The sequence below is a fragment of the Camarhynchus parvulus genome, chromosome 14 (assembly GCF_901933205.1).
Source record: "Camarhynchus parvulus chromosome 14, STF_HiC, whole genome shotgun sequence".
NCBI classification, from domain to species: Eukaryota; Metazoa; Chordata; class Aves; order Passeriformes; family Thraupidae; genus Camarhynchus; species Camarhynchus parvulus.
This window is the reverse complement of record NC_044584.1, coordinates 7760869-7775594: the sequence shown is the minus strand read 5'-3', so window position 1 is coordinate 7775594 and position 14726 is coordinate 7760869. Positions and strand designations below refer to the sequence as shown.

Sequence of the window (14726 nt, the reverse complement as noted above, 5' to 3'; positions counted from 1 at the left end):
AAGAATGAATACTCAACTTAAAAACACGGGCCTCTTGACCATTTAGCTCAACACTTTGGTAAACAGCTACAGAGAATCCTGAGACATATGAGAACAAAAATGAAGTACCAATTCACTACTTCACACTTTCATCCATCAAGCCTCTTGGTTTAAGATTGAAGTGTATTTTTTCATTAAATTCTTAGCTACAGTGTTACTGCCACTTAGGTAGCATTTAATAAAGCATATCAAATCACCACTAAAAGGTGGGGTTTTTTTAAAATCTAGCTTTTCCACAGTTCATTACTCTTACAAGGACCATCTTGAAAGCTTTAGAGGAAACTTTTCTTCCAGGTTCACACTCTATGACCAGCAAGTACAGCAACAGATTCTGCCACAGGCAATCTACTGCTGTAGAGAAATTTGCTCTTCAGAACGTTATCATTGCTACTGTTTTGGAAAATCATCTCTCTTCTTTCTCCTCCAAGTGTCCAGACGGATGTTTTCATTACAGATTTTGAATCCTACAAGTGCTAGGAATGGTTTTTATTTTGTTAAGGTTTCATTCTGCTACCTTACATAGCAGCAGCCATCAGAACATCAGGAAAAGCAAATGAGATCCAGAGACTGCACAGAAGGGCTGACAAAATATGTGCGCAAATACAACTTCCATTTGTTGTCTGTCAAAAAAGATTAAACAAATGCTGAGCTCCAGCTTCAGAAAGCTGGAGTTTACTGTTCCTACAGAAAGAACACTGAATTTAATGCGTAATTATTTCGTAAACAAACCAAAAACCCCAAGCAAACCCCATTAATCACAGCACACTCAGGCTCTCCTTGTCTCTTGGAGCTCTTCAGAAGGAGAAGGTTTCTTACCAGCTGACCGATCCGATCCAGGTTATCCAGGAAGTATTTCACGGATTCACCCTGTGGAAAAGCAAAGACATGGCAACTGAGCTTGTGTCTAGGACAGCAAATCCAACAGAACCAAGGCCTTCTTCCCAACATGCACTGAGGTCTAACTGATTTTTCCAGTTAGAAAAATATATTGGTGATATACTGTGATACAACTCTAAGTTGAGAAGAGATTTGCACAAATGCTCAGATCTATCCAGTAAATCTCTACAATAAAAGAGCAGTGTTATTAAAGTCAGTTCTTTGACTTAAAGAATTTGGCTTTTTTCCCCTTGTAAGATAAGTACAGTTAACTGACACTGAGTGGGAGTAAAAAATGAAACACATTTATAAGAAACCAGTGTAGTTTGTTTAAAATTCCTAACAGTGAACAAAAGCATATCCTAGAAAAGTGGAAGATTTAAGTCCCCCACAATTTATGATAATTTAAGCTAGACTTGCTTGTCACAAACAAAGGAAAAAAGGAGCCTTTTCAAGGACTTACTCTTATACAGACAGTTCCTCTTCTGGGCTCAAGACTTTTAATAATAGACTTGCTCATCTTGTAAAAAGTCTTTTAGCAATTTTATCAAGAAGAAGATAGGAATGTGTACAGGGAGAAGTCATTCTTGTGTGAAAATTTACTCTTGTGTAAGAGGATTTGGTGTTTTATCAAACAAGCTTGCCTGTGTGTCCCACCCAAACCAAGGGCCCCTTTGCATTAATTGGGGACAAGAAGCCCTGCACAGACTTTTAAAGAAATAACAATATTGTTTCCATACAGATGCAGACTACTCTGGAGTGAAACCCTCCAGCAAATGCTTCCCTTCATGAAGAAGTAATTCAGTAAGCCTTCTTTATTGTTCAGGATGTTTCTTGGAGTTATAGCCATGTCATGAGAATGAAAAAGTGGAAAATCTGGTGCCTTTTAGTGATTTTAGGCAGGAAAACCCATTCCTTATCGCAGAGCAGGGCTGTCAGTCATGACCAAATGACAGTAGGTGCCCTCACCAAGTCACTAATTCAGAATGGAACTTCCTCCAAGTACTCCAGCTGCAATAGAAACTCTTAAACCTCACATCCTCCTCTACACCATAGCCCTGAGAGAGGACAGAATTACTGCCCCCAGCACAACTCTGAACAGATGAACACAACAGTTCATTGTGAGGAATCAGACTGGAGATCAGAGGATTCAGTGTTGGACAAGTACACACTCCCAGCATACGGCACACACAAAAGGAGCTGCAGCTCATTTCTTAACATTCAAAACTGGAAGTGTCTTTTCATAAAGGAGAGAGAACACACGGATTTGCAAAAGACTACCACGTATCAACAAAAGATTTACAATGGATTGCTGGCAGAAAAAAACCACTTCTTTTTTTGGGGGGTGGGGTGGGGGAGAGGGGAAGTTTCCAAAGAACAATTGCTCTAAGAGCTTCCTTACAATCATGAATTTTCATAAGGTGAAAGTAATTTCCTGTATTTTTTGGCACTCTGTGGATCAGAAGAGATATCACAGACTGCATGAATAAGAGAAAAGGGCTTCCTGTACAGCATTAGTCATATTCAGGAGATGGGAGAGCCCAGAAAGAAAAGATCACTGAAGCTACAAAAAACCCCTTCTCTATCTGTTGTGCTCCATCCCACACAGCTCCTTCAGATGTGCAAAAAATACTGCAAAGGGGCCATTTCTCATGGACATTCTTCCAATTTTCTACCCAGCTGCTTCAAGAGTCCCTGTCTGTCAGTCCCTGCCTGTCTGTCCCCCCTCCCAGGCTGGAGCAGGAACAGCCACGTGCCTGTGAAACGCAGGGACACACAGGCAGGATCTCCTGATTTACAGCTTCTGCCTCCCCTAATTCCCACCCCACACATCCATCACTCTGACATTCTGCACGTTGATAGGGAGCTAAGAAAATCAACTGATTAATGGAAAAAATACATGTTCATTTCTGCAGTGATTTAAGGAAAACAGACTTCTCTAGATTCTTACCCAGCTCTTATTAACGTTGCAATTAAGCCACATAATTTGTTCAGGGAAATTTTAATCAGCATTGGCAAAGCACTGGGAGAGCTGGGTAAGTCAGGTGGCTGGAACAGGTGTGAGCACCATATGCATGGTCTGACAGATCTAAAGGAATCTGAATATTCTCTTCTAGCACAGAATCCAAAGGCATCCAGGACTTAAGTCAAAATATCTGTTTCCAGCCAAAACAACAAATCCTCAACAAGCTCCAGAGGGTTTGAAGTTTAAAAAACCCTCAAAACATTAAAGCACACAAACATGAAGGGAAGAAAAACACCCACCAAAAATGTGCCAGAGTAATAAGCCCAAACGCAGTGCACACACTCAAAACCTCCTGCTTTAATGATTCCCTGATTAATGATTCTTTATTAAGTCCTAGGGAAGTGTGAACTCAGTTCCTGCTCCAAGGGCTTCTGGAATAACCTCGTCCTACATCTTAGTCAGATTTACAGCAAACTGGGATGTTCTGGGAAGCACATTCAGCTCCTCCAGGCAGCAGCACTCACAGGCACTGGGCATTAACTGATGTGATGAGTAACATGTAATGTATTAAATGAGGAAAAGATGGAAACTCCACGTTTCACAACTGTTTGCTATTAGTGTTTCTAATTAGAACAATTATGCTAACTGAACATTCCTTTCTGTATTCATTTTTCCTAGTCATTCAGACAGCAATATTAATTACATCTAGAAGTCAAATTCACTGAATTCTATATCAAGCTGCACTTCAATGGATTTTTGAATTCACTAATAAATTATTATTTATGCAAAGCTGTCTCATGCTTTGGGTATTACATACACATAAAAACAAATGCTTATGTATATAAACATATGTATATAAATAGACACACACAGTTCCTAAATCAAACTAGATTTTCCATTCAAAGCAAGTAATTATCAAAATAAATATCAGCTGTCTCTTTTATGTTGAGCTATTTTTTCCCTTTGTGACACTGGCCATAAAGAAGCTGGTTTGGCTTTTTCATTGCAAATATTTAGTGTTTCCCCAATATCCATCCAGCCATTCAGCTCCATTCAAAGCTGGATTAGCAGTTCAAGTGCTCTCCTCCTCCAGATCCCAGCCAGTTATTTCAGGTCCATGACCATGACTTCCTATAAAAGTGTCAGCAAATATTTGCAATTGATTCATCAGATACTAAAAATAACTTTATGCAGATTGATGACTTCAATTTCAGTATTTTAATGGTTCTGTTGGGGAAAAAAAGCTTATTTTAACATCACAATCTATTTCAAGCCATGCTTGCAAAGTAGAAATGAAAGCTGAAGTTATTTATAATATATGTATATTTATACAAAGTGTAACTACATAAATATAATCACATCATGGTGTGTTCACTTAGAAAACAAACAAAAAAGATCCAGATCAGATCTTTTACAAGCTGATGTTGCAAGAAAAACTGTGGCAGCTCCAGAAACTTCCTCAGATCAGTGGTGCTCATAGAAAATTGTTGAGCTTCTGCCTTTCAGATTTAAAAACGCTGTCTTGCATTGTCCTAATAGGACACTATTTCCTTTAAAAATATTCTAACATTATTCATAAATAATGCTTTTAAAATATGAAAGACTATTTAATTTCAACCAGCACAATACTGAGATAGGAGCCCTGTTGTGTCACAGTCCCAGCAGAGTGTGTCAGTGAAGCATTTACGCACTGACATTTCTTATTTATTTTATTTTATTTTTAACTAGTCCTCGATTAGTACATTTCACATTGGAAAGTTACAAGCTAGTTGGCTATTTTTATGGATTTTCATCTTCCCTGATAATAAATCAAGATGTTTCAGTGGCGTCTCCTGCACCCACACCCCGTGTTTTACGGGACAGCGGTGGGGGAGGGAGCACTGACCTCTGAGTTATGAATTTTATGTAGGTCAGATGATCCTTTTTTAGTGCCCCAGAGTACAGCAGTGACCATTGGTGCTCCACTCCTTGCTCCCCACACAAGAGTGACCACAAAGCTGGGCTGACTCATTCTGTCACTCTGAGCTCCCCTCCCTCTGCAGTCCAGACCCTCTGAGTAACAGTTCTGCCACTGGGACCAAGAGAAGGAGTTGGAGATGCTGTTCCCATTGTTCAGGAGGATGAGTCACTGCACATCTGGGAACTGGGGGAATCAAGAAACACAAACACAAGGCCTCAAATGAGCCCACAGTGCAGTATTGCTATTGGATTATTTAAGAAAAAAAATTGTTATTCTTTTAAACTGGCCTATCTGCAGTATAAAGTTGGGTGAAGCCAGAGAAAATAGTGCAATTTGTTTAAAAAGTGACTGGTGGAAGAGAAAGGGAGGAAAGTTGAAATGTAAACATATACTCCTGCTTCCTGAAATAGTCCTCTAAAACTCTTTTTATATGCTAGATTATTTTGACCACAGCATTCTCAAGGGGCAAAAGCCACAAAAAAGAAGAATTTTTAATCTACATACTTTGTGCAATGTGAATGCCATCTTAACATGAGCTCCAAATAAGTCACCATGAAAATAATGATTGAACTCAACATCCCTGTCCCTTCAGGCTACGTTCAGAGCACATAGGAAATCTCCCCACAGAAATATTATAACTAATCTGGCATCACTTCCTTTGCCATTGATAGCCTCATTTTGGGCAGAGTTCCCAAGCAGTATTTACTGCATGAAAATAATGCACAGCAATCTTTAAAATACCCCCAGAAACTCAGCAGACATGTTCTGGAAGGCCAGAATTTATCAACCTGCCACTGTAACCCTCAGTTATTCAGAGTGAGCCTTGGTCAGATCATAAAGGACAGTGACCCATCCCATTGTCCAGTTCCCTAAAATACTGGCTCATTTCAAACTTTTCCTGCTGAAAAGCAGTTCCTCTATATTCTGCTCTGAACTAGAAGACTTGAAAGGGGACCCTCTGTTCCAAATTGGCTTTTTTCCTTTCTTTGTCCCAAGGCCTTTTTGACATAATATTAATTTAGCCCTTCCTGATCATTCTGTCTCTGGCTGCTAAATTTAGAGTGCACAGCTTAAGGTAGACCTGTCAGTCTTACCTTGTTTCAAATGATGGATTAAACCACAGAGGAAGGAAATGTTGTACTTCAAGGAAGCATCTAACACAGATCAAACAGAAACACAAACTACAGATCTAACAGAATTCCCACACTATAAACAGATACTGCAAATAACAGCCACAAACTGCAGCAGAGTCTGCAAGGTGAGAGAACACTCATCCAGATAAAATATCCGGATAAAACACTGATCCAGACAAAAGACCAGTGTTGGGCACCCACCCTGAGAAACACAGAGGGAATCCAGGAGACCCTAGGAAGATGTTTGGGAATCTCCCAGCTCTGAGATCTTGGATACATAAATGGGATGGACTGAAAGAATTGACACAATTTCATCCAAAGCTGGCCTTTATTTAAGGAATTATTCCATGAGGGCTGCTTGAGACACACAGAGACAAAAAGCAAACTTGCAAGCAGAATCTTTGTTTGCAAACACTGAGATCTCCCCTTTTCCAGGTTTCCTGGGATGTCAATCGCCTCTTGACTGTAAGGGGTCTGAATGTCACCACTTCAGATGTTTAAGAAAAGCAAGAGGCCCAAGGGAGAAGCCAGGTTACAAAATAACCAGGAGCCCGGTACTTTAAAATGTTCAGGAGTTAGATCAGCCAAGTTTTTGGGTACTGAAATTAGAACCAAAACCTCACCATCCAAAAGTGATACAGAAAATGCTTTCCTCAGTGAGAGGTACTGGACACAAGCAGCAGGATGACACCCTGCCACCACAACACACAAATCCTGGGGAAGTGAAGGGGCTCAGGCTCTGCACCCTGCTTCTGCCCAAGGCTTAAACCCTCCTGAGGGACAACTACAAACAAACAACTCCCCCTGCCCAAGGCTGCAGGCTCATTCAAGAGATTACTGCTAAATCTGCACTTCTATTCAGCCTCACTGCTAACAGGGCATGGATTTGCTGCAGCCAGAAATGTGTTCTCTCCTCTCTCACAGCTGATGAATTCAGTATTATTTTCCAAGGAGGTGAGCAAGTCTGTGCTTGTTAAGAATTCCCCCAGAGGATGCTGAAGTAACCTAAATTGCCCTGAAATGCTGATGCCCATTGGACACTGCAATTCTGTTCTACAGATATTCTACATCCTGTCTGGGCATCGAAATTTATTGACACAAGACAAACATTACTTTTTCATTCAATCACCAGCTCCAGTGCAGAGACCAACCACTTCTTATTTAAGCTGTACAGAATTCCAGCTATCAAATCTCTCCAGTGTTATTTAACTTCCTCCTTAACAACAGACTGAGCTGCTGGCTCCCATCCAGCAACTCCAGTGCTTATCCAAGTTGCTGCTATCTGGACCCTACAAACACGCTAACTACAAAAAAAGTACCATATGGTTCCAAACTTCTAAAAATTACCTCTCCTTTCTCCTGCCTGCTCACACACTGTAGGTATCAGATGTTAAGGTCTGAAAATATTTAAAAAATTCATTATTTGTCAGCTCAGTCCAAACAGGCAATGGAAAAATGTGTTTGTACATGACAGGGTGGGTTTATATCAACTCATCCTCCATGACACATGGCCTAACTGTGCTTTGCAGCATATGGAAAATAATAGGTGATAAATATTTATTTAATTCTCCAGAAAAACTTTAGGTTAATCAGAGCTTCCACACCAGTACTAAGATTTGTGGAATCCTATGACTGAAATTCCAGCCTTGCAGCTAAGAAACACTCATAGAGGAGCAGGGTTCTTTGCTGAAGGGCAACTCTTAACCCGTGTTAGCTTTTTCCAGAAATCTAATAAAGCAATTCTTTCTCCCAAGTGCTGCAAGGGAAAACTAGAGTAACATTTTTTCCTGAAATTCTAGGTATTTCTACATCAACAGGATGTAGATGAGATAAATTACTTTTGGACTAGGTTAACAATTCTGTCCATTTGTCTCAAATATCCACACCAGCAGCAGTGCCTCCAGGAAGAAAGGAATTTTCTGTTAATAGACTAAGGCAGGCTCCATCCTACACTAAAAGCTTCAAGAAACATTAACAAAAAGTCCCTGTAATTTTGATTTTACTCATACTTACTGTCTTAATCACTGCTGTTTCTGCTTCACAGATTTGCAGTGGCTGGAAGAAAAACAAGTGCAAACAGCAGAGAAAACAGTACTGGCCACAAACAAAACACAAAGTGTAACACAAATACGCTAAATGTTAGCTTTTCAAAAAATAAATCTAGAAAAATCCTTAACCAGACAGACCTGCACATCAGGGATTCAGCATATCCTGCCCTTCACTAACCAGCATATAGCAAGAGTTGAGGAGTGGATGCAAGGGGATACAGACCAAACTGATGTGGAAGAATCACAGCTATGTTTAAACAACTAAAATAGTCCAACAACTGCATCCAACATCAGCAGCGAGCCCTGCTCAGAGCTGGCACGAGTGGCTGCCAGACCTACTCCTAAGCATCCCATGGAAGGATTCCTTCCTGTTTCCCTGCCAACTGTCCAAGGGAATTCATTGTCTGCAAGTGCTGCCAGAGCCCTTTCATCTCCACTCCGGAGGTTCTCGTGAAACCGAGCGAGCGCACGCCAGGCTCAGTTCCTCATCCCAGGCACAGCCACATCAACACCCCAAAAGCAACTGAGCCAGCACTCCTGCACAGCTAGAACAAAGTCCTGAGCTGCACAAGGAGGGATGGATCCAAGATTCTGGCCCATCACCAGCAAATTATCCCATTTATTCTCAGTGGGCAGCTGCCACGGAAAAATGGGCATTTTCAACCACCATGGCAGAATTTAGAAGCAACTGGATGCTTCTGCATCCCCTGGAATGATGCACAATCCTGTTATTCCCTGATCTCAGGCCCATGCTTTGCTCCCAGCAGGTCAGGATGCAAACCTGAAATTTGCTTTGTTTACAGGAGACATCTGCAGAACTAGAACAGACAGTGACAAAAAAAAAGTACCTCCTGAATTAATTTAGTCAGCAGTACTGACTATATGATCAAGACTAAATCACAAGTTTACCAGCGAGTTTCCCTTTCAAATCTTATCAGATCAAGGGATGGGAAATAAATATCTTAGATCTTGTGGGCTGAAAAAGCAGCTAACACCAGCCATGAGAGAATGTTGAGCTTGGACTTTTCCATGGCAGGTGGCCAGCTGGAAAGCTCAGCAACTTGGATGCACTTACAAGAGGCATAACCTTGAGTATCGTGCAGAACGATGCTTCCTGCTCCACTTCCACACCAAAGATTTGCTGCAGTGTCCTACTGCTCCACTTTCTGGGGAATATCAGCTCAGACATGTCACACTGACATTTGTCTGTTGTTAAACAGTGACTATAAGGATTGCAAAGTGTCATTCATCCCTCGTATTTCTTTAAAATTTTGTTCTAAATAAGATTCTCATTTTCTGTATGTATACAACTGAGATGTTTTTAGATGGGCAGAATAAAATGATGGCCTTGCAAAACTCAGAAAGCTGCTCAGAATCTGAAAGTAAGGTTTTAGGTAAAACTCAGCTAAAATGCAACCTAAGTCTTAGCTGCACTCAGGTGTGCTATTGAACAGCTTGATTCCTATAAGATCAAGTGTGTAGAGAATAGAGTGCAGAAAGCAATTAAATTCCACCTTGCTTACATTACTCTGAAGTTGTGCCCCATGCCCATTACCTCAGTGCTTGGCAGGCTCAACCACAGACAGCACAAGGCTTGCAGGTCTGAGGGACTCCTCAAGGCAGCTTCACAGCTGATTCTCAAAAATGATTTGCCCCAGAAACAAAAACCTCCTTTTGCAATAAAAGTTTGGTATTTGTGAATTCTAAGAGACTTAGAACTGACCAGCCCTGAGGTGCAGTTTCTGCCTGCTGTTACCCTGTCTGCCTCCCCAGTGCCTTTCCAATCAATGGGAATTCTCATCCTGCATTATCTTGCAAGGTTTTTTATCTATTCACATCAAAACATATCAGCTATTCTAAATATTCTCTCCCTTTGTGACATCTGTTTTGGCATGAGGAGGAGGAATTCTTCAAATCTACACTTAAACCTTCACCCTATTGATACTTCACTATGAAGATTTCATGCAACCTGGACTACTTTCAACATAACTTCAGAATTTGTTCTCTTTCAGGTTTGAAAACAAATCTAAAGATGAAATCTGTGATTAGAAATAGGTGACAGCTTCTATCCTTAAGGCCTCAGCTACACATAGAAATTAATCAAGCCGCAGTGGAAAGTGAAGTGAGTTTAACAAACTTTTCCAAGCTGTTGAGCAGACTAGCCTATTAAAAAAATCCTAATTAAAGCCTCGGTCACATCCTACTGAACTGCAGAGAGGGCAGCAGTCCAGCCACGTGGATGGCCAGCTGAACTCCCTGCAACCAGGAATGCATGTGCTGGGCTGGAAGAAAGGACAGAAAAGGAGAATACAGTAGGTATTCCTTTGTCTCCTGCCCACATCCAACACCATGACTGATTCACTACTGTACTCTGACCAGACTGAAACCACATGGATCAAAGCCTTGAATCCAGAGGTGGAATTAAATGGGAAAGAATTCCATCAATAAACCAGTGCTTTTTCAATTTGAGATTCTACTGAGTTTTCCAAAGTAGAATTAAGGGAGTATCAAGGAAAGCAAGTCAAATTAAGAGCTTTGGGGGTGGGGTGGAGAGCAGACCTTCTAAGGACAAACAGCAACAGTTTGTTCAGGAGCAAAGCCAAGTGAAGCACAAGTCTGCCTCAGTCTGACTGCAGGAATCTGTGTTGTATACAGAGGAGACATTTGAAAGGTGTCAATAAATTACTTCTCAGAGCAACATGTTTTCCACTTTCTCAAACAGAAAATCTTGCATGATGTTTCCAAGAAGTTTTCCTGCCCTCCCCCAAATCCTGAGTCAATAATGGAGAGAAACAGGTTTACTCCTCAGAGCTGCTTTAGGTGTAGCTGCAAACTAGGGAAGGTGGGGACCACGCTGCCTTCTGCCTTTGTGACAGAAACTTTTCCTGCAGTGCAGCTGAGAAAGGAGAAGTGAAACACCGAGCTAACCTCACCCTTCTCCTTTGGGAAGGGCACTCAACAGCTCTGCTCCCTCCACTAGTATTTGCTTATCAGCTGCTTGGTTTGTAGCACTTTGGAGCACTGAGATATTTCCTGGAACAGCATCACATTCAGATGCATCTTAAGTCATCTATCTATGAAACTCTCCCCTGTTGCACAGCTACCACTGCACATAAACCCAGAAGTCAAGAGTTAAACTCTGTTTCTTTCCTTCCTCTGCTCACCTCCTTTTCTTCTTCCGCATTAAATACCTGTGAAACAGAGCCTGGATTTGAACAGTGTGACCACTTCAGATACTCCAGTAACTCAGAAAAAACAACTGAAAAAATAACTCTTTGAAGTACAGGCATCTTAGTTTGGCCTCAGGAAAGGAACCATTGCTTGGGAGAAGGATCAGTGAGATAAAGATTCTGTCATCACACCTTGGCAAACACCAGGTCAAGGCAATTTGTGCCCACCTGTGATGCTCATGGCTTGTTCCTTCCCCACTGTGTCACCCCCCCAGCTGTGCTCAGTCACCCCCAGGCTGCATCTGCCCCTTCTCCAAGAGCAGCTTCCAAAAAACCCACCGAGCATAACCAAGAGCTCAGTGCAAAGCAGAACTCCCCAAATCACCATTTCCTATCGCTCAGTGGCATCACTGCCCAGAGCTACAGCCCAAGCTAAGCTGGAGCCAAGAGTGGTTTGCATTCAGTGGAACTCTCCATGTTTTAAGGCAAACCAGGCTTGTCTGGGAGACAGCAGGAGCAGGGGGAAAAACAGAAGAAAAGTAGGTTAGAGACCTTACAATCTTTTTGAGAAGTCATTGCAAAAAGGTCAGGGTTTGGATAGGGGGCAAGGGTACAACATCACCACCTGAGCAGGTCACTGCTGCCTCACCATCCTACCTGCATTTTCCTCCTCAGCTTTCTGTCAGGTCCCATCTTTTCAAGAACATGGGCTCATCAACTATAATTCACTGTCATTGTGATAAGTAAAGAACAAATTCAAATACCTGCTAAGTATAAAAATACAGAAGATATGCCAGTAAGACTCTCTCATAAAAACAGACCTAGTTTTTAATGATTTGCTCATTTGTTCATCTGTTCATGTTACTTGTTCTTGATCCTACATAGCTTACAATAAACTAGGATATTCAGGAAAGCCTGAAAGCATTCATTACCCATTATCCTATTAAATTCAGTGGCCCCTTTGAAAAATCCAAGCCTTAACCTCTTTACTGTTTTTTCTCAAGGGAACCTTTTAGAACATTTTTAAAGGCACTGAAAACACCCTTGCTCACTGTCCCAGTTCTAGGTGAAAAGTGCAAGGTTTGGTACCAATAAAAAGCTGAATGGGTACCAAAAGCAAGCTGAATCACTACAAAGAACATATAAATGAGGTACAAAAGGCTGACTTGTAAAACTGGAACTTTCTGAAGTGCACTGTCAGCACTGCTGCTCTGAGCAGAGAGAGCCATGTCAGGGAGACAGGCTTAACAAAACCAGTCACCTCTTCTTGGGCAGTGCCTGTTTTCCCCCCCATTTCCTGAAACCAACCACAGGGTCAGAAAACTGCTAATGCAGCACACAAAGTAGCAGGAGCTCTCTCTTTTCCTTCACACAGCTAAGCCAGTCCTTGCTGATCTTCAAGTAGTGCATGTAGCTTTCATACACCAAGAACTTTGAACTTACTTATCATGGGAACAAAAATATAAATGTCTCATTTTCAGTTGTATCTTTGAGACTGAATGGACAAAACCAGTCTGACAAGTGGAGCCCTTCCACTAGAAACAGGATTCTTTGTTTTTAGGCACATAAACATTAACATATATGTCTCTGCATAATGAAGCATTTTTGTAGCAACTCAAATAAGAGTTTTCCTTGTGCTACCATGACTTTTACCTATGCAGATGCTCATTACTGAATATGTGAGTTCTCTCCTGCTTCCATCAAATTTCAGAAGGAACTCATCATTAGACTCCCTCTGTCATTCAAAGGGTGCACCTTTAAATATGCCTAACTTCTCAGATTTCAGGAATACATTTCCATCACTGGGAATCTCTAAGCTGATAATAGTTGCCAATTTTAAAGTCTCCTCAATGACTGAGGTCCTTTAACAACTTTCTGAGTATGAAATTAAACAGCATAATCAAAGCTAAAGGCTGCTCACTGGGCTGGATTTGTTTCTGCCCAGACCTTTCCTGCACACTAGAAAGGGATAAAGAGATTACTCCAGTGGTTTGTAGCTGCAGTTGGGTACTGGCTCAGACAGCCTGAACTGAAAGTTTCCTTCCTTGTTTCTCACAGCATGTGCCAGCATTTCTTGATGGGAATGCAAAGATTAATTACAGCTGTACTTGCTCTGAACAAATCCTCATATTCAATACAGTCCTGCAAGATTTAGAGTAGCACTAATTAGGGCTTAGAACAACAATTCTGCAAAGACAAACATACAGAGTATTTTTTCTAATTATTTTATGCATAATAAAATTAAAGCTTCTTTCCAGAACCAAGGTGGCATTTCTTCTCAAGAGCTGGGAGCCAAAAGGACTTTACCAGCCTAAGAACATTAGATTTAGTGTTTCAGTGCTGTTGTTGAAGGTGAGACAGCAAACAATAACCACTTCCATATGCACACAGAAAGGCAAGGATGAGTAAAAAACCTTTTGGGACACCCAGACAGTTCTCTAAGGGGCTCAATTACTAAGAGGGATAGACAAAAAAAGTCTGTACTTAGTAAAATACCCATAAGGAAAAAGAAATCTTTCAACCAGGAAAATGGCAATCATTAGGCAAAAGGCAAATGCTTGCAATGAATTTTCACCACAGCAGCTGTAAATATGAAGTTGTTTCTCTTATTTATCTTAACCACACCAAAAACACAGTCAGTATGTATTGGCTTCCAAGGGCCAGCAGCAAAAAGCTCCTACAGGAAGCCTTACATAGTACCAGACTTTTTAATCTGCCTTCAAGAATCTGTAAATTAAAGGTAGGTCCACACTAAGTCTGAATTTCAGCCTTTTGGTACCCACAGAGAGCAGAGCATTAATGAAGTGCATTAACTGCACATCTTACAGACTTTGGAGGTGATTTTGCCCAAAGTTTTTGATCTTTAAATAATGTAAAAATTAAAAAAATGTTGAGTGCTGGGAATTCACTACACAGAAGAGCAGGACAGCCAGTAGCACAGCTCTTTTTATTCAGATCCATCTCAGCTCCCATATGGCAGGCATATCAATTTCTTGTTATCCACTTATTTATTATGTATGATCTGCTCATTACTTTCCAACTTATCCTCCCAATTCCATGCAGGCCACACTTCATCCAGCTGTTGCACTTTGTCATAACCTAAGGTCAGGAGAAATTCATGGCAAGAATCCTTCTATTTTCCCACACAGCATTTAGCACTCAATGCTTGGTTGAGGTTTCAGGTAGGTACAGTCACAAACTGCTGTTCTCCACTTGCACTGTTTTGAAAAAGTCATAATTCATGACCTTTCTAGTTCTTCTTATTTCTCTCCAATATCACAAAGTATTTAAGAATGGCTAATAACTGTTTTACCCATCACAGCTTTCTTAGGTTGTTTTTGCCTCAGAGAACAGCACTTGCCACGGGGAAAAGACTTTGCAAGAGCAGATTTTCAAGAATTCAAAATGATTTGCAGTGATTCCCCAAATGGTTGTGAATCCAGCCTACTTGAAATGCAAGATCTTCTCACCTCTTGTTCAATGGCACTTAAAGCAAAGCTGAGAGCACCAAGTGCAGCATTCCTTGCTGTGGGT

The 14726-nt window shown here is 41.1% G+C and overlaps 1 protein-coding gene across 1 annotated transcript in view; it reads right to left on the bottom strand.

Annotated features, from left to right (window-relative positions):
* Nucleotides 1-14726, bottom strand: part of GNA12 (G protein subunit alpha 12) — a 40516-nt gene that overhangs the window by 7266 nt on the left and 18524 nt on the right. Inside the window, exon 3 of the mRNA XM_030957947.1 lies at nt 856-906. Coding sequence (XP_030813807.1) covers nt 856-906 — 51 coding nt within the window. The remainder of the gene's footprint in view (nt 1-855; nt 907-14726) is intronic.